At 32.0% G+C, this 21086-nt stretch overlaps 2 protein-coding genes across 2 annotated transcripts; both read right to left on the reverse strand.

Annotated features, from left to right (window-relative positions):
* Window positions 1–3523: 3523 nt before the first annotated feature.
* On the reverse strand, window positions 3524–5743 carry LOC100777105 (F-box only protein 13). Its single transcript, XM_006581257.4, has 2 exons — window positions 5440–5743; window positions 3524–4895 (listed from the first exon to the last, which is right to left on the reverse strand). Exon 2 carries the CDS (start codon window positions 4882–4884, stop codon window positions 3643–3645), a length of 1242 nt encoding a protein of 413 aa, XP_006581320.1. The 5' UTR covers window positions 4885–4895; window positions 5440–5743; the 3' UTR covers window positions 3524–3642.
* A 3458-nt stretch (window positions 5744–9201) lies between these two features.
* On the reverse strand, window positions 9202–14902 carry LOC100817913 (ubiquitin carboxyl-terminal hydrolase 18). Its single transcript, XM_003527720.5, has 11 exons — window positions 14313–14902; window positions 13889–14102; window positions 13446–13534; window positions 13275–13360; window positions 13029–13191; window positions 12765–12888; window positions 12126–12283; window positions 11442–11526; window positions 10967–11179; window positions 10790–10851; window positions 9202–10139 (listed from the first exon to the last, which is right to left on the reverse strand). The coding sequence occupies exons 1-11, from the start codon at window positions 14540–14542 to the stop codon at window positions 9359–9361; spliced, it is 2205 nt and encodes a 734-aa protein (XP_003527768.1). The 5' UTR covers window positions 14543–14902; the 3' UTR covers window positions 9202–9358.
* Window positions 14903–21086: the final 6184 nt, after the last annotated feature.

The following is a 21086-nucleotide window of genomic DNA, read 5'->3' on the forward strand; positions in this document are numbered from 1 at the left end:
CCTAGAATCCGTCTTGTTTAAAGAAATCAAATAGAGTTCCATTCAAATCAATTATATATTCATATAGTTTCAGATATTTAATAAAATGGTTAAACACATAATTTAGTCCTTATGCATATTGTGAATTCTGAATTTGATTACGAAAAAACTCAGTCAATTGATCCCTAAATGAGCAAATGCCATTTAGGCATTTTTAAACTAATCTTATGTTATATTTTCTTAATTTCATCCTTATAAATATAACACATTCTTAATTTGATTCTTACTTTTTATACATATGTAACACATTCTTAATTTTCATGGAAATAAAATTAAGAATGTACTAAATGTATAAAGGACTAATTTAAAAATATGCTACATGTATAAAAATGAAATGAAAAATACATAACTAGCGTCATGATTGGTACATATTAGAATGTTTATTTTGGTAAACTGGTAGAATATTTATTTTGGATAATTTTTATTGTGACTGACAAATTATGACTTATAATCAATATTATCGTTATTATTATGTTTATTTTAAATTATATTTGTCAATATATATTTTTTAAATGATTATTATAATGTTATGTTTATAACGATAAAAAATGACAAAAAATTATCCTAAAATTATATTTTACTCTTAAATGAAACAAAATTTTGAGTCTAACAAATTAGTCTAATAGAAACATATTGATATTTAGATAAAAAAAAATTAATGACATTTTCGTCTAATAATGATAACTTATTGACATTTTGATCCATCAGAACATAATGACATTTAGATCCGAAATAAATTATTGATATTTTTCTCCAATAAAAAATGATATCTTATTGACATTTATGTCAAAAAATGACATATTAGTGACATTTTCATCCAATCTAATCAACATAACCACGTTGTCAATTATTTCAGTGATAAATTCACCCCTTTGTGTCATATATGCTATTTTATTAACGGTGATGAATGAAAGTTAATAGTTAGATATATTTGTCACACTTCATATATTTTCAGAGATTAAATTTTATATTTTTATATTTCAAGAATACATTTATTATTAAATTACACATTTAGAAACCAAAATAACTATTTATTCTAATTAATATAGTAACCTAGTAAATAGTCACTCACTAAATCTATTAAAAACCTATAAGTGTATGGAGGACATGATGAATTGGCTAGAATCGAGCAGATTGATGGGTTGTCTCGTGACGAGGTTGCTGCTTTGTTGGGAGATGAATCAGCTAGCAAGGAAGACAAGGTGGTGGGTCTAGTTTGTTGTTGCTGTTAGATGGGTGCTTAATTGCATACTAGTATTGCTCATCATGTTTTTTATCTAGTTAATTGATTAATGATATTTAGTTATTGTTTGCTTTATCAATATTCGTCCCTAGCTAGCTAAGCTTTGCTGATTTAGAATGATATGGATTTGCACAAGATTATGTTATGTTCTGAGACACCATTTATATTATGGATATATAAGGTTAAATGTTTGATAGTATTAAAAAATACTAGTAAGATTTAATCGGAGTAAAAAAATAAACTAGAATAAATTTGTTCTTTCCTTGATTTTCTATTGTTTTAAATAAGGGAAAATTTCCCAAATTTCAAATTTCAGCACATCTTTTTAAAATTTTTCTATTAATCCGCACAATGAGGATTGTATTGCACTGTTGATTGACCCGCTGACCTCACTAATTTTCTTTTCCCATCTTTAGTTAACTTATAAAAACAGGAAATTAATTTAAATAACTAAATTATATGTTTAAATAACCTTGTTACCTTTATTAAACGTGTTTTTAAATATCTTAAAAATATTTTAGATTAAATTTAAAAACTTAAATTTAATTATTTTCCTAAATCATCGGTTTTCTACATTGGTTTTGTACTGGTTTTCACTGATTGGTTTTAAGATGTTGTAATCTAAGACTACGGCACTAGGGAAAAGATTACAACCGCTCATTTAAACCCACACATAGCAGCATAAAAAAAATATGCACACAATCGTTTGACAACAATGGGCAATTGAAAGGTTCCTTCCCTCGTCCTCCTATTCTTTTATATCGTTTTGTTGTTACCAGTAACGTTTGCTAGCTCTTGGAATTTTTTTTAAAATATTCTTTGAATATTTGAATGTCTTAAATTTCTTGCCCAACTAGTTCTCCAAGTTTTGTAAAGTAGAATTTGGACAAAATCTAAACGCTTGAATTGAAGAATTGTGAATTTTAACAGGATATAAGTTCTGGTATAGGATATGCCTTATCCCTACTGGAAATAGAATAGTTATTTAGATTTAGCTTTGAGAGCTTAAGACCAAATTATCTAACTTAGTTGAATTATTATAAATCTTTGATATCGTGTTTCCAGTAAATAAAAAAATTTCAATCATTGGCGAAACTGTGGGTTTTAGCGTTTTAGGCCCATTGGGTTTAAAATGAAAGCCTGCCTGCTAAGTTTCACAAAATGCTGCAAATATTAATATTAGAGAAATACTATTCCCACTACCAATAGTATTATTGGCACTACCAATATTGGTGAAATTCCTCTTTTACCCCCTCACAAAATTCTCACCCCCTCCCCTTCCCGTTGTCACCCTTGCCTTCCCACCCCCATCCAAAACCAAGTCTCGATGCCCCACCTCGCTCTGCCATCGAGTCTCAAGCAGCGTCGCCGTCGGCGCGCTTCTACCATCACCACCGCAACCCAAACACCATAACCCAGATCCGTGTGCGACCTCAACCCCTGATGCCCTCTGCACGTGCAATGTGGACGAGGGTAAGGGATGAAAAACTATCCAATTTGGGTGCTGTTACAAATACAATTATTACGACTTTAGCACCACCAAATGTTTATTTAAGTTTAAAGTAAATTTTAAGATTTTTAAATTAAGTAATTCATTAAGATTATTATGATTTTACAAAATAATTTATTAAATTATCTTCATCAATTTTTATTTAAAATTTTTTCAACAGGTAAAAGATTAATGAAAAAGAAGAAAAAAATTAATTAAAAACAAAAGCAATGCGGCGCACTGTATGGTAACAATACTATCAAGATAATGAAAAAGACAATAACACATACTGGTGAAAACTGGATTCCGGCCAACATTGTTTAGCAGAGACAGTGGAAATGATTTGGGTCGGGTGTGAAATTGTGAATGGCATAACTTCTTCCTATATAGTCGTAAATTGTTGAAGCACATTGAATGGTATCATTTAATATTTTTTCTCTCTTAAAATCCTACGACCTCTCCTTAACACAGGTAATCTATTGTTTTTTCCCTACGGATTTAGTCAACGTATGAAATTTGGTTCCGTCTGGTTGCAACTACACTTTTCTTTATCATTTTGAATCAACTCTTAAAATTCCAAACAATATATGCTACATATAGAGATCTAGCTGTTTTCCCATGTGAAGAAAAGCAGGTACCCCGTCAACTTCATTCACTCACATATGCTTCAAATCAGAGGTAAAGCCAAGAGAAATGAAAAGAATCATCAACATGGCAATGCTGTTAAGACATCACTGAAAACAATATACACCTAAATAATCAATGAAAATAAATATCTCAGTTAGCAATAACTATACAACCGACAGGAAAATTTGTCCTAAGGGAACGGAAAAGGGATGGTAATATCATCAAAGTCAAGGCCATTTTGTTGTCACACTGAAGCCTCTATCCGAGGCTCAAATGAAAAGGCAGACATAAAGTCTATGACTTGTCCATTTATGCAACAATTTGGCAATTCAACCCACTTGTTGGTCTCCAAATCACACATAACATAAGTGCATAGCTCAGTGGAGTTCAAGCATATGAAGATTTGGTTACCAGCACCAACACAGTTAATATCTGCTTTCTTCCCATACCACTCATGAGAATTTGCTGCAGGCATTGCTGCAATCTGATGCCACCCTCTATTAGCCTCATCATATTTCCACACCCTAAGGGTTGTGGTTTCCAAGAATTCTGATAGCAAAACAACTAGCATCTCCCCATTGCACTCCACAACATCAATGGAATACTCATTGTAAACAGGCAACAACCTGGGGTACTCAGAGAAGCACTTGCATGTCAAATTGCAAGCTACTACATTCCCTGAGTAACTAAGAAAATACACAATCTCTTGATCATTTTTATTAGTAATAACAGATGAAAATTGCTTGGAGGGGCTTCTCTGCATGTTGCTTGCCACAACAATTCCAGCCTTGCTGAGGAAGTACACAACATTGTCATCAGTGGAATCATATTCCATGGAATTGTCTTCAGTCTTTCTCCTCAATGCAGTCTCACCCTCCCAACAGTTAGAACCTGAATTGTACACTTTAAACAAGAGATTTGGAAGTTCACCAAAGACTAGCACAATTTTGAAGGAGATTTGGTCTTTGGAACTTGTGCTCATCACGATGGCATCGAGTGGTTGGTTTTGTGAGGCAAGTTGCAGTGGAGGGAGTTCTCTACAAGATCCAGTCACAGGGTTGGTTACAATGAAGTTTCCTGATGATTTACGGTAGCAAATCAAGCCCCCGGAAGCCGCAACTGGCATGCAATCTTGGTTAGATTCTTCTTGCAGAAGAGAGGGGTGATTTAGTCTCTTCCAAGTGCTTTCAGCAGAGTCAAAGATAACAGATTGGTTAAGGTTGGGAGCAACCATTAAAAACCAAGGTTCCCTTGAGGGAATGTGAGAGCAGGCAAGCTTGAAACTGGCAGAAGCAGCTACTGATTTCCATCTTTTGCACACAGAATTGAGGCGAAAGAATGTGGAAGTTTGGAGCCATGAAAGTATCCTTTCAAAGAGATCTTCATTAAGGTCATCCAGAGAAAAGGTGTTGAAGAGTACATGATCTCCATTTTCTGGTGATTTTCTCTTCAAGCTTACACTTACACGCTGATCATTACATTCCATTGATGAACAATCTGTGGAGAAACAACAAAGAAATAAGATGTTACCAAGCAATCAACTTTTCCATTTCCAAATCCTATATAGTAGTACTAAATCACTAATCTCAGAAGCCAAAAAAAGGGAATGAAGATTTCCAAATTGAACCATATATTAAAAAAAAAAAAAGTGGCCTTGAATTAGTTTAATAATCTAAAAGGAATCTGCTAGGCCAAAAAACAGGAACATCAGGAATTCAGGACCCTTTTGCTCCCCAACCTCCCCCACTCTAGCGACAGTAATTCAACATAACAATTGTTCAGCTTTGCTACCAAAAATTGTAACACTGCCGAGTTAGGAAACAGTTACATAAATGTATCAGCCAGTTAAAAAAGACCTTTTAAGCATGAAAACACCCCTTCAATCGGTATAATAGTAATACCCTCCTTCACACTGTCGTTTGAACTTAAAACAAAAAAGGCAATCATGGACCTTCACACCGGAACTAGAAGTAAATGACAGTCAATAGGACACAAACATACTGAAAGGATGAGCATAAGCAAGCAAGAAAGAGAAGGGTACCTTATATTGTAGAACTGAAAGTGGAGGTTTTGTATTGTAGAGAGTACTGTGGATGGGAAAACAACAGAGTGACGAAACGAAAGTGTTGCAGAATCAAGAGATAGAGATGGGGTTGGATTGGATTGATATTAATATGGGAGATGGGGGAATTGAAAAGGCTGAAACAGAAACAGTAGGAAGTAAGGTAGGAAGCTTCGTTCGTTGGAGTTGGATGGTTGACACTTAACACCGTTAGATGTGGATTGGATGACACACCACACCCATTCACACACAGGTCTCCTCAGCGTCAAATCTAATCTCTTGTGTTCTATGTACACACGTGTACATATAATATCAAATCCTTGACAAAATTTAGACGCATTTCTTCTGTATTTTAAACTTAGAATTTAAGTTTTTCTTTGGAAACTTGTGCAGTAAATTTACACCATTTTCAATCTAAAGAGTATTATTAGATGTTAAAAGTTCATTATCAATCATCACATTAATATCATCTAATAAATCATATTATTAGTCTATCTTTTATAAAAACAAAAATGTCACAATTAACTTGTAAATTTAACATCTTCAATTCACCTTTTGATTAAGTATTTATTATATAAATTATTAAAGTAAAACTCTATTCTCAATTAGAGAATAAAACCAAAAAAACATATCATCTTAAGATTTGTTTTTCTATGGTCATAAATATTTCATAAGTACTATTGATGTAATTTTTCGGTTAGAGTTAGAATTTCACTTTAATATAACTCACATAATTCTTTAAGGAATTAAAATGAGAAATTTTATTAAATTATAAAAAATGTATTTTTATACATTCTAATAATAATTTTTTGAATCAGTGTCCTAAATCAAATCATAAGTAGTTATTTCTTTTAATATTTCCTATAAGTATGGTATTATGTTATATGGATCTCAATATCAATAAAACATTTGGGAAGGGAAGTCGTTGACTCTACTCTCCAAGGAATCTAATTAGGCCTTGGATTCGGGGGGGTTGGAAAATGGAAACAGTGAGTAGAGTGCAAACATGGCATGACAGAGACATAAGAAAAAAACAAACAAAAAACTGGTGGCTACAGAGAGAAAGAGGGTCAGGCAATGCCTAAAAGAAAGAGAAAGGATGAGTGAGTAAGTGAAAATTGTCAAAGGAGGGTGGTGGGTTTTGTTTTGTCTGTGTGATTGGTTTTTCATTTTTCGGCTCCCAAAGCAAAAAAGAAAGTGGCGAGCGACCCTCTAACTATATTTCCGGCTCCTCCTCGTTAAGCGAATCTTTGTCTTCTTTTGCCTCTCATCGGACGGACCTGCAAGTCAATGCTCTTTCTCCTATGTAACCAGTTTCGATTATATTACATTAAATTCAAATTAGAGGATTCGAAATACTATAATAAAAGCCGTTAATTGGGATCTTTTTCTTTCTCTTTTGCACCTCGTGTGCTCACACGCCCAAAGCCTGCAATGCACTTGTCTCGATTCCTCACATGATGTATCCTCATTTGTCTATGGCCCCTTTCTTTTTTCACCCCAATCAACATTCAAATAAAAAAAATAATAAAGTTTTAATGAATCTAGAGTAACATTATAAAAATAAGTCTAGTTAGCAGTAGTTTTTGAGTTTAATGATATGCTATCGTTAATCTGCTTTATAAGATAATTTTATTAAAGTCAACAAATTTATTATAAATGATTTTTAATTAAAAAATAATGTAAAATCATTTATATTATTTCTTTGGATTTTATTTTGTAATTTTAAAATATTACTGTTGTGTAAAAAAGCTTTAACTTTTTTATATTATGTTGATAAATTGAAACAAAAGCCTTCTCACAATCGGAAACATGTTTCAGTTATTAGTCCCTTTCAATATCTTACAGAATTTATGTTCTTTGTCTTTTTCGAAGTAAACTGAAATAATAGTACAGTGTCTTTATCTTCTGTTTTATTTTGCAAATTATCTTTTGATGTAACCAGAAAGATAAACTTGTATATATAGACTTTTTTTATGCATAACTTTTATAGAAATTAGTCAGGTATTTGTCATTTTCATCCAGAAGAACGGGTAATAATCCATAAATGTCAAATATTTTATTAATTAATTCATGTATTTTTATATACTTCAAACATATATTATAAAATGAAACAGGGTTATATAAATTATATTAACTATTTATTTTTATAAAACATCATCAGTATTTTTTTTATAAAATTTGTTTTTTGTGAAACTGGGTTAATACAGATAATACGGATAATCCATACAGTGGACTTATAATAAGAAGAGTTCAGGAGCTTTTAGCAAAAAGGAAATTGCAGTTCCCCACAGTCTTAAAAAGAAATATTTACCTTAAATTTATTTTAAATTTAAGATGGACAAAATTTGTAGATATGGTTTTTCTCTCTCTGTAATTCTCAATATAATAATTAACAAGGGGGTAGATGTTATGTGGAAGGGAGGAAATTTTGTAACTGTTATACCAAATTCTATAGAATAACATTTCTGGAAGCACTCTTTATAGTAGCTGGATCCAAGGCAGAATTGGAGAGATGGTGGGTTATATATATGGTGTGCTGTTATATGGTCAGTGTGAAAACATGGAAACTCATGCATTTTCAAAGAAGGGGTATTCGATAGAAAAACTGTGATGCAAGAGATTGCCTTTGTGTCTTGGTTTTGGCTGAAAAGTAAGACACAATCATTTCAGTATTCTTATGCCCAGTGGATGGTCAACACGGGATCATGCTTGTTCGGTTCATGTTTTGGCTGATAATATCAAAGATTATAGGATGCATAATAATTTGGTGCAGCTTGTGGATGGAAAACTCGAGCTGGATGGTAAACTCGAGTCACACCTTTTAATCGCAGCTTTTGGGTGCACAATTCGTTCGTGTTTTGGTCTTGGTTTTTGGAGGACATATAGTAATATATTTTGTTTAGCTAGATTCTGGGGCATATTTTATTTTATACAGAAGGCTTACATTTTATAGTTTTGCATATGTTATTGGTTAGGAAAGTATACGAAATGGGTTAGAGGATTTAAGGGTATTGTTTTATGTTTGGGAGTTGTATGTAAAGGATGATGATGTTGTAAGGTTGGGTGCCTCTTTACCCTACATCATCTTTCTTAATGAATTTTCTTTTGTTGTTAAAAAAATTAACCGGAAGTTTTAAACCTTTGTAATAGATTTTTAATTTTAAAACTTTTAAAATATAATCATATATGTTGAACAAATTTCTAAACTCGTTACTAGGACTGTTTAAAACCTCCTATCTTTTAGTAATATAGAACCCTAAAATTGATAATAAATAATGAAGTCTTTTAGTAATGAAGAACCCTAACTTTTGGGTTAACAAAGGGTGAGTCATTATTTTTTAATATATAATATTATCATTATTTAACACATGTTTATATTTTTTAAAAAATTAAAATTGACTCATGATCATTGTTTCCCTTCACATTAAAACTCAAATGGTTCATCTATCAAAAAATAACATTTGTATAATTAAAAAATACAATTTAAATGCGCCTCAAGTCCAAAAAGCATAATTCACTTTTAAAATTAACAACTAATATATTCCGACAATCATTACCAATTGCCATATTTTGGGGGAGGTAGCATGGCGTGCGAAAAATTAGATTGGGATCCCAAATTGCAAATAGAGGTTAAAGAGAAACTAATAAATACTAACAAACTAAGGATAATTTTTTAAAGGGAAAACACTAAGAAAATTTTGATGAGTTGAGAGAAATCAGGAGTAAGAAGCTATATTCTTACTTGATAAAATTAGATAATCCACGTAGAAATGTCACGATAAGATCCAAGGTTCCAGCAAATAACGAAACCCCAGACAAATTTCCCACCTCACCGCTTTCTTTCGGATGATGGGATAATCAAATTGATATGAACAAATGACAAAAACAGCTGCACCTAAATTATTAACTTATTCGCTGATATTTCCACTTTCTTAACTCCATTTCCTTTGTCAACTTCAGAATTTTCAGAAGCCAATCTCTCCTTCAATTGATGCATTTTAGCTGAGGGTGTTTCAGTGGAAAAAGATCCATCACCATCTTCCACTGGGACATCATCATATTTATTTGCACTGCCATATCCATTGCTATAATTTGCAAAGCCATTTGATGTTAACTTGCATTTAGTCACATCTTTATGGCCTGAATCTTCCCTTGTATTTTGATAATCCACTGAAACAGAAGAATCCTTATCAAAGCAAGAAAAGCCATTTGGCAAATGTGGACAAGGACTGGACTTAGCCATATCATTATCATTATCATCTTGCTCTTCCATGCAGACTGAAATCTCTTCTAAAACAGATGAGCATGTATTTGATCCATCCGAATCTATATCCCCCAAATCTTTGACAGCTTCAGAATCATGCATATGAGATGTTTCAAAACCATTACAGAAAGACTCACTAGCAACATCAATAATGTCCACATCCTTAGACTGCTCTCTTTTAATTTCAGAGTTCATTTCAGTCACGCTTTCACAGCAAGAAACCTTCAACTCTGGACTACTGTCAGATGGAAAAGCCTCATATCCTCTACTGTAACTGTAAGTCTCGCTTTTCATATCTGAGAGGCATTCAGCTTGTTCAGTCCAGCCAGGCTGCACCTTTGATTTGATTGTTTGAACTTCTGCTGTCTCTGACAATTCAATACTTTGAAGTCCTGATGGTCGAGCATTAACCCTGTCCAGGAGCCAATGAGGTAACATGGGCGTTACACTCCATTAGAGAGTATTTGGCACAAACTATTGTGCACAAAAGCCAAATGTATTTGCCCTTGCTTTGACTATTGGAACCGTTCTTTATCAAACCTCAGACAAAGATGGTATAAATAATCTGACAAGGCATAGAGCTATGGAACTACTTTAAACAAGCTTCCAAGATTGAAGACAAAAATCATGTAACTTGTAAGCAAAGAAAATGTCCAATCTAGTAAAACTAAACTCATATGGGAATGCAAAAGTATACACACAATCTCAAATCATGTAAGCAAAGTAGTTAAAGCAGAATACATCACCAAAGCGGAGCGGACAGGTTTCCCATGTGAAATGCAAAACAAGCAATAAGCCTAAGACAGATTGCACTGAAAAATTAAGCCTAATACTAACCAAAAGAGAACTTAATTAAACCTAAAATGCTAAATGTCAAACAAAATAAACATCCAAAACAGATATTATTATATTGAAAGAAAATTTAAATGACAGAAATCAGGTTAGCCTAAGTTCAAAGGGTATCTCATCATTTAGGCACCCCATGAAAGATAGGAGAGCACATATATTTTGGAATAATAATGTCTGAGTGACTACCTATTTAACTCATGATTACAAGAATACCTGCTATACAACAACATGTATGCACCCTGGGAAAGCACCTCTTCTAATTCCACACTCGAGACCTGAGAAATATAATTCAACCCAAATAAGGATACTTAAACTTCAAGAACACCACAGAGACTTAAGTAAACAAAAAGGAAAGGGTTCAAAGCTACATGGAGACACAATGAGACTTACCTTCCAATCATCAATTCTATACCAGTTTCCACATAAATCTTTGATGAAGCATATGTAATGGCCAAAAAATGAAGCATTCAGCATATCAATATGTACTACAACAGCATATAGCTTATAAATATCAGATCCATCTCCAGCTTCACTCATGTAAGGGCTAAGATCTAAAGTCTCAGGGAAAGTTACTCTCTTGTTAAGTTTTCCAAACCTCCCACTCTGCATGTTCACAATGCCCCAGAAAAAGCATGAGAAAAGTTGACAAATTCAAAAACCATTCAAGCGTTTACAAGTACTAGTAGGAAAAAAATAACGTAATCATAAAGTATGGTGCATAGTTATGGTAAACTAACACCCATACAATTTACATGAGGCACATTAAGACAAGGGAAGTTACAACAAATCATACGAACTGATATTTATATTACTTAAAACATCTCTCAACAACTTGGCAAGATCATCTAGATCAAATTACTCAGACCTGAAATCTTTTCAACGCAATTGTGAGAATATTTGGAGCTCGTTTCACTGTGAGACGTTTCCATGCCTTCACATAACCCTTGCACCTGCAAACAGCATAACTTGGTTAAGAGAGAACCTGCCTGACTCAAAAGCACATTATCAAATGCAAATGTTTGAATTCTATATTCATGACATAGCAACTTTTTACCATACAAGTTCCCTATATAAATCCCTTCCCAAATTTAGTGCCTTGGTCACATAATACACACACCAAAATGAAGATAGATAAATAACTAAGACACATTTAAATAGGAAATAAATTGACTAAGAATTCTGGTATAACCTGGACAAAAGCAGCTGTTAAATTAATTTTTTAAGTATTTTTCAGTTAAAAAACACTAAGGTTAAATAAAGAAGTATCTGTTAGGCTACACATTTGTTCTGTCATTTATTGATTGATTTACAATCAACTAGAGCATAATCTCAGCAGACCAAAAACTAATCTCTAGCCTAATAGTTGATAATTGGTAATTCCAGTTTAATGAGCACAAATATGGATGATTGACTATATATTCTAACATTCATGTTAGTATTATAATTTACATGTTAATATTCTAACAACGATCAATTCCAGAGCAGTGTTTCTGTATAATATTAATAATTAATTTACAATATTTATACATATTTTTCCAAGCAAACTTACCCATCACATTTATACATATTATCCCCATGAAGCCACTCCTTGGCAGTAAATTGGTCTAGACATTCCTCCAAGGAAGCAGCATCTCCATGAATTTCAACGTTCAAGTCCATCATATTTTCATATTGATTTGAATTCTTTTCACATTCGGTGCAAATCACCTGTTTTTTTTTGAGAAGGAAAAAGAAGAACATGACAGATGGCAGTATGTTGCTATAATAATTGCCAATTGAGCAATGAGCTAAAAATTATCTTTTAAATTTGATAAAGGATGAGAAAAAGTGAATCTCTTGGACAATTTGTATGAGATGGACCAAACAAAGATAATAGAAAAAAGGTAAAAAGACAGCCTTCATTGGAAGAGCACAGTATGATTTAACTTACAGATACTGTATTTTCCATCCTGACTAAAGAAAGAGTTTTAAACCATTATTCTTAGGGACTCTTAGGATGGACTAACTTCTTCAGTTCATGAGATTGGAAGAGTAAACACATAAAGCATCATCTATTCATTTCATGCTAAGTTGCCAACAGTACCATTTTGTCACTATGTTTCATTATTATGTACAAAATGCCACAGACTAAAAAGGCGTCCATACTCAAACCAGAAAACTTCAATTTTAGTCTGATTAGTCATCTAACCTCAGATTGAAGGTGGCCACCAAAAATGTGTTGGATAAGGGTTGTTTCCTGATGCTTAGGAGGGACAACTTTTTCTCCACCAAATTCATCAAGGCAAACAGATTGCATAGCATCAATGGCAAACCTGCAACAGCATTAAAATATTGGAGGGGGAAGAAACCTTTAGTGTCATACCAAATTAAATATAAGATAGACACATTCCAAATAGTCAATGCAAATTTCACTATAGAAAGTCAGATAACATTGCTTCAACAACAAATAAACCTTATGAACTCATGAGCATCCTCTTGTCTTCCATAACCCAGTGTGCCACTGATGTTGGGCAAACGAGAGAGAATATTCATTGGAGAAAATGCCTGAGAACTTAGCCTTACTTTTTCAACATGGGTTTCAAATTCACACAGAAAGCACCAATCGCTATGGCAGCCTGAAAAGGCACATCTAACCAAGGTAAGTACAAGGAATAGCCAAGATCCAGCAAGAATTAAAAGGTCTAATTTGTGACATTACATTCTCCGTGATGACCCTTCTCCAATAGAAAGGCAATAAGTGGCCTTGTGAATGAGAGACATTGGAGAACCACATTCGCAAAGCAGCTGCACAAGTTTGCAATGTAAGTTAAATTTCACCCGAACCCTCTCATTGCAATCTATCAATGGTAGCATGCAATAAAAGGCAAACCTGTTTCCACAATTTTTGAGCCCACAAGGAGGAAATCCTGGCTTGTCCCAGTTAAACAATTTGACAAATTCATCATACGGATAAATAACCTGGAAAACCAAAAACGAATTATTTGGGCACAAAGGGAACTAAAATATATAAAGATTCAACTTGGTAGGGAATGTATCATGTAATTTTACCAATATAAAAAAAGGAGAGAAAAACTTCGGCCTTGTTTGTTTACTGTTTTAAATAACAGTTTTCTATTTTCTAAAATATAACTACAATCAGTCATCTCCTAACTAAGGCACTTAAAAGAAATCAGAAGAGGATGAGAAAACATCTCCCAATTGTTTCTGTATTTTGGATTATAAAATACTTGATTAGGAAAAAAAAAAATCACTACTTACAAATTTTTGAATGAAAAAATAATTTTTTTTAGTAGTAATCAAACAGGGTCTTACAGTTTTAGGCTGCTTGATAGTCCTGGATGTTCCGCGACCGCATTCAGGAATGAGGGCAATTGAAGATGTACTTGTATTCACAGCAGCAGAAGCTTTGAAAACACGATTAGTTACTTCAGTTTGATCCAAATTCATCACACTGGCGCTGCCCTGAAACTCCTTGCATCTCATCTTATGCTCGGATTTCCAGTGCGCCTGCTGACATGCTTGTGAACTGAAAAATAAAAATCAACCAAAAGTAAATTCTCCTTTCAATTCCCTTCAGCTCAAAGAAACACAAACACACTGAACAAAAAAACAACAGCATCAAATAATAATAATAATAATAAAAAGACAATATAAACCAAACCAGTCAACCCAATCGGTCAACCTCGAATAAAAAACCCGACAACAAACAAAAAGCAAATGAAACAAACATACGAACCAGTATCGAACGGATTTGCATCGCGAACATTTCTTGTTGGCGGGGTTGCGACAAACGGCGCAGAGAGAATGGTCGGTGAGAGGGCCAGGCATAGCGTGGAAAGTGGCTTCAATCTCGAAGTACTTGGAGGCGGTGTTCTTGAGCAGCGCGTGCAGTCCAATCGCCAAGACGAACGCGGAGAATACGAATTGGAGGAGCCATTTGAGATCCCACACTCCCAAGACAAGCATCTACGATGTTCCTTGCCGCGCTGATTCCACGCCTTTTCATTTTCATCTCATCTCATCTCTGCAGATTAGGGTTTTCAGCTTCTTCCTCCCTTCTTGTTAGTGTTAGTGTTGTGTGTATCAGTATTATTGTTCAGATTCTTTCTTCTTGTTTAGTTCCGAAACAGAACAAGTGGGGATTGAGTTGTTTTTTCGATATAAATAAGGTTGGATTGGGCTTTTTGTTTCTTTAAGTTTTCTTGGTCTTTTTATGTCGTTGTGAGTGACGTGCTTTGCGGTTTTCTGTTTTGTTTTGCCGGCTCTTTCAATCTTTCTTTTTTATTTCCCCTTTCTCCAAACACAAAATATTCGTTGCTTTCTGTTTAGATACTCGTTTTAAAGGATACTCCACGTTTTAACATAAGCTTTCAATCTTCAATTGTAGCTTTTGCGTACGCCGTTTAGCTTCTTAAGCTGATAATCTGTGTTAGGAATGTGTTTCCAAACACACTGTTGTAATGTTGGTTGCAATATACTGTATTTTACTCGTTAACATTTATCGTTGTAGAGGAGAAAAATTCTTATTTTAAATATTTAATATAATTATATATCTAAAATTTAACTCAAGAGATAAGCTAAAATAATCTCAATTTATCCGTTAGTTTGATTTAATTCAAACACTTGATGCTTATGATAATTATTTTAAATATTACATTTAAAATAAAATTTAATTATTCCACGATATAAGGTATCAAAAATAAACTTTTAAAAAAATAATCCATAAAAAACTACTGTATTAAGATTATAATTTAGTACATTTTGTAAAATATTATTAAATATGTTATTTTGTTAAATTTTGATATCCAAATATGTTCGAGGTGTTTTTATTTTGTTTAAATGACATAAATATCATATTGGAGACAATCATACTCGATAAATTGAATAAGATTAATATAATTATATATTTAAATATTTGATATAATTATATTTTCAGAATTTGAACCTGATACAATATTTCTTATTCGGCTCAAATAACTTTACACCACTTCATCTATGCATTTGGTAGCTGAGGTGTTTTAAACTCACGTCCCCTCTAATATTTAAATAAAATAGTTTCCTAACACATCCACTCAAGCACATATGAAAGAGGCGAAGTAAATTGTGTGTGCGTGGGTATGTGTATGGACTTATTCTAATGTGAAAATCGAAATACAGTAGCAAATATAAAATTTTGAATAATTAAAATTGAAAAATAACATATTATGAGAATAACAATTAAATAAAATATGAGAAAAATATTTTCTTAAGAATAAGTAATAGTACTATTCAAAAATAAATTTTTAAAACTAGTAAATAAATATGAAAAACAAAAGAAAAAAAATTGTACTCCTTGAAGATAACGGAGGTGGGAGGAAAGGAAGATATTCCAAGTTCCTACCCTAAAGATTTGGCGTATGGAATCGCTACACGTGAGTTTCCCACGTTCGCTTGTGATTATGAATTCATCATCCACACGCCTCTTCAAATCCTCGTGTCATATGTGTATATTGTTTATGTTGTCGTGGTAGCCTTTTCATAATTTTTTGGGCCTGAAGTTCTGTCTGTAACTAATCAATTAAACTGATTCGGAATATCACATTTTTTTTTTTGAAAAAATTATGTATTTTAGAATAATTTAAAATCACTGATGATTTTGAATCACTAAAAAATATGATTTTTTATAATTTATATTAAATGACGAAGTTGAATTCATTTAAAAAATTAAAAAATAAATTTAAATATAAAGAAATTAAAATAATTAATTGAATTAAAAATTAAATTAGAAGACTAAAAAATTAATTTTAGAAAAAGAGAATGATTGTAAATGAATACAAAGAGCAACTCGTTACTTGCTTTCAAGCTAAAAAAGTGACTGTATCATGTTTTCAATTTTCATTTATATATGTGAATGAAAAGAAGAGGAGGGATCAAATTTAATAAAATATCATATAATTAAAAATTACTGAATGATATAATAGTTGATTAAAATTATATTGGTGTAATTTGATTTTTTATTTTAAATATATATAGATAATTTTTAATTTTAAGTGATCATGTAACTATAAATTAATTTTTTATCTTAATCATTATTTTTTTTTGTAAAAAAAAAAGAGGGATCATTATTAACTTTTCATAGAAAAATTTACCATATTTAACATTTAGTAACAGCATTGCCTCTAGCTTTCAATAGTACTGCATGCATTTCAATAAATTTTAACTAATAAAAATAATATTAAATTGTGTTTGAAAATATGGTAATCGCAGGTGAATTGAATCGGACAAACCGATTGAATTTAATTTAGATTTGATTGGATTTGTTGAACTTTTAAACAAATGCAACCTAAAACAATTCAACCAAACTCAAGACCGATTAGATCTTTAATTTTCGTTTGCAAAATAATATTTATGAAAAATAAAATAACATTTAAGAAAGATTAAGTTCATATTATACATATATTTATATTTTTTCATTTTTAAAATATTAAAAATATAATAAAATGAACTAAAATATTTTGTCAATAGTTACACCAACGCCTGTTTGTGACTTGTGTGAGATAAACTAATTGATGTATTTAAAGACAGCATTTGTAGATGCATTAGAGAAGATATAATTCGGTGAGTTTGTAAAAGAAATAGAAGACAAGCATTTCAAAATAGTATTTTAGCTGATTTTTCAATCCATAATAATTAATAAGGTGGATGCTGAGGATGACATAGAAATTTATCTAAGCTTCAAATGGCAGGTATGGTTTTGAAAATTCCAACAAGCTGTTATCTTATGGGTGGACAGAAATAAAAAAAAAAATTAATAAGACAAACTATACTCTCCAACTACTTAGATATATAATTACTACCTAAATCTCGGATAGATTAGTTGTGATGATATCTACTTATTATTGAGAGAGGAAACAATCCAATGCCTAGGAGTGTTTATGAGGCAAGCAGTGCTTGTTTTTTATCCGGTCTAAATATTTGATTGAATTAGATTCACACTCGCCTCAAATAGATTTGAACCAAGATATTTTTGTAAATGAAATTAGACATTTTGTCAATTATTTTGCTTCAAATTTAAAATGAATGTTAATAATTAGCAATTTTAACATGGGGATATAAAATACTATTACGAAAGGTATTTACCAGCTTTTATAGGTTTCAATAATTTATTAGATTAAAATTCACAGCGTTAATGGCTTACTTTGAAGTATTGAATCTAACCATACAAGTAATGAAAAAAAATTATTCAGCGAAAAAAAAGAAGAGCAAAGGTAAGGAATAATGAAAAATTATTGGCGGCCTATTGTATATTTTGTGATAAAATGACGTAAGAGGATTATTTTTAATAATTTTTTCCTTAAAGTGGTATATTTGTAAAGAAATTCTTGAGGGCTTGTTTTTAAAAATGTCTCATCAGTGTCAATGACGAAATACCTTATTTTAACATGTGGAGTGTACATGTATTTCGCTAGTACCATTAGCAAAACATACTCCCTCCTATTTCCATGCATGCATGCCATGCATGCACCATGGTGCCCCCTTCCCTTTTTCCTTTCCAAGTATTTATTTTTTCCACCGTGCATGCATGCCCCTTTCATCTCCACCATGGGTGCTCCCTGGTTTTTAGCTTTTTTTAAATATAAATTTTGTATAATTAGTTTCATCATTTATAATAAATAAGATAATTTATGTGAGAATTAAATTCTTGATTAAATGTTTTATCTCATTAATTAACATAATAATTTTATATTAAATATAAACATCAATTTTGGAAATCAAGTTTCACTTTTAATTAAAAAGCAACACAAGAAAACACGATGTAGCAAGAAAGATATTTTTATGTATCTATGAATTACTTTTAATAATAATAATAAGTCACCAAACTAGTAAAAAATGCACATTCATAACATAAGCAAGCTAGCCTACAACCCGTAACAAATAAAAAAGAATAAAAATGTCAATTCTCCAGTTTTTATTTAATGAATGACTTTACTTTTTATATTACCTAGTTAAACACACCTACCTAATATGTTATCTATGATTTAACTGTTAAATTCAATTATATTTTATTTTAAACATAATTAATATCTAAAATAATTATGACAAATTAAACACAAATTAGTTAAACACACCTACCTAATATACTATCTATAATTTTTTATTAACAAATAACATTAATTTATTTTTACACTAGAAATAACTAAGAAAAATTAAACACACCTACCTAATATATTATCTATGATATAACATTAATTTATTTTTACACTAAAAATAACTACGAAAAATTAAACACACTTACCTAATATACTTAAATTCGAGACGAAAATATTTACATACAATATTGTTTAGAATAAACCTACTAATGCTTAGAATTTATAATCAAACACAAGTCTCATCTGTTGAATTCAGTTATATTTTATTTTAAACAGAATTAGTAACTAATATAACTATTCAATTATAAAATAATTATTAAACAAATTATTGTTGAGTAACAATAATATCAAAATTTAACTTATATTACCTGATTGAAGTCTTGGTCACCAGCGGTTTGAAGCTAGAAAATGTAGAACCCTTGAAGAGCTTTTCACCACCAAATACATTTTTTAAGTCTGTCTGTGTATCTTATTTATGTTGAATTGCACACTCATATAAAGGGGAGGGCACAGGCTACAGGCTGGAGACGAAATTTAAATTTTCCTCCACCCTCCCACGTTCAAAAGAAGTAAAGGACACTTATTGCATCTGAAAAGCTTCTGCAAAGGTTTTGAAAAGAAAAAACAATCGTGTTGTGCTTCAATTGTGCCCCTGCATGCAAAAAAGCAACTGTGCCGTGCTATGCTTCGACTGTGTCTCGCTAGTGGGACTGGCGGCACCCACATGACGCGTCTCGCCAGGGGTACTGGCAGCATCAACGCGTCTCGCCAGTCATGTTGGCGGCATCCACGTCCACATGGCGCGTCTCGCCAGTGGTGTTGGCGGCACTCACATGGCAACGCTGATGCATGTGCATGCATGCATGACATGCATGAATAAGGATGGCGCCCATGTGTTTCGCCAATGGGACTGGCGAAATCCACTGCACACGACGTGACAAGTTCGCTGATGGCAATGGCGAAATACATATGTCGTCGATGGAAATGACGAAATAACGTGTTTCGCCATTCCTGTTGGCGATAAACGTTTGCAAAACAGACCCCCCCCCCCCCCCCCCCGATGTGATCTTGACTAGGAGTGGATCGCTTGATACAGATTGCAGAGTTTTTGGATGATGCCACTTCCGGAGAGGGAAGATAAGTCAGGGTAGACGCCACTTCCGGTGAAGGAAGATAAGTCAGGGTAGACGTCACGAGTATTACCTTGATAAGTCTGAGATTGGTTCAACAAGGAACCCAGAGAGAAACTCTCACCAAATTTTATGAAAATGCTAAAAGTTTTCTTTATTGAAAACAAAAACCAATACTTATAGTGTATCTGAACAAAAAGATAAAAATAGAAATGAGACTTCTAAACAGTTTGGGCCAAAATTATAATAAATAAAAATTATAACATATTTGGTATGGGCCTTTAACAACAATTAATAGTCTTGGTAGTGCCTTTGTCTCTGGGCCTTTATCCTTATCCACTTAGACCTTTAGCCTGTATTTGGCCAGTTTCAGGATTCTCATCACCCCCATGAAATTGTTTGGAAACAGACCCCTTTGGGGAATATGTTTCTAAAAACAACCCTATAAGATCATTTTGCCACATTTTGTGAAGCAAAACCATATTCGGGAATTGCTTTGCACAATCATTAAATTAATGGTGCACTCATCACATTTTTCTAAAATTATCCCTGACAAATTTATGGATCCGTAATACGTATAGACCCATTATAGATTCACAATCCATATAGACCCATATAGATTTTTTTTTAATTTTAAAAAAATGTTTTACAAATTAATGAATCATGCAGGATTCAAACTTGTGATTTTAAGGTTATTAATACAACACTCTAACCAATTGACCTGCCAATTATTTATAAAATAATTAATCTCGCTATATATAACACTAAAATTTCTAATGTATGTTTAATGCACATATAAATTTATATAATAAATTTTGTAACAATTAATTCTAGTGCATTAACTTCTAATGTATATTTAATGCATATGTAAATTTACATAATAAATTTTCGTGACAATTAATTTTGGTACATTAAATATATTAGAAAAAAATTAATTGTCACAAAATTTATTATGTAAATTTACATGTACGTTAAATATACATTAGAAGTTTTAGTATTATATATAGCGATATTAATTATTGTATAACATAACTGACTTATTAACTCAGTTGGTTAGAGTGTTGTATTGATAACGTAAACATACAGATTGTCACAAAAATTATTATATAAGTTTACATGTGCATTAATTATAAATTAGAAATTTTAGTGTTATATATAGCGACATTAATTATTTTATAATATAATTGACCTATTAACTTAATTGATTAGAGCATCGTGTTAATAACTTGAAAGTCACAAGTTTTAAATCTT

Source organism: Glycine max, chromosome 6 (genome assembly GCF_000004515.6).
Source record: "Glycine max cultivar Williams 82 chromosome 6, Glycine_max_v4.0, whole genome shotgun sequence".
Taxonomy (NCBI): domain Eukaryota; kingdom Viridiplantae; phylum Streptophyta; class Magnoliopsida; order Fabales; family Fabaceae; genus Glycine; species Glycine max.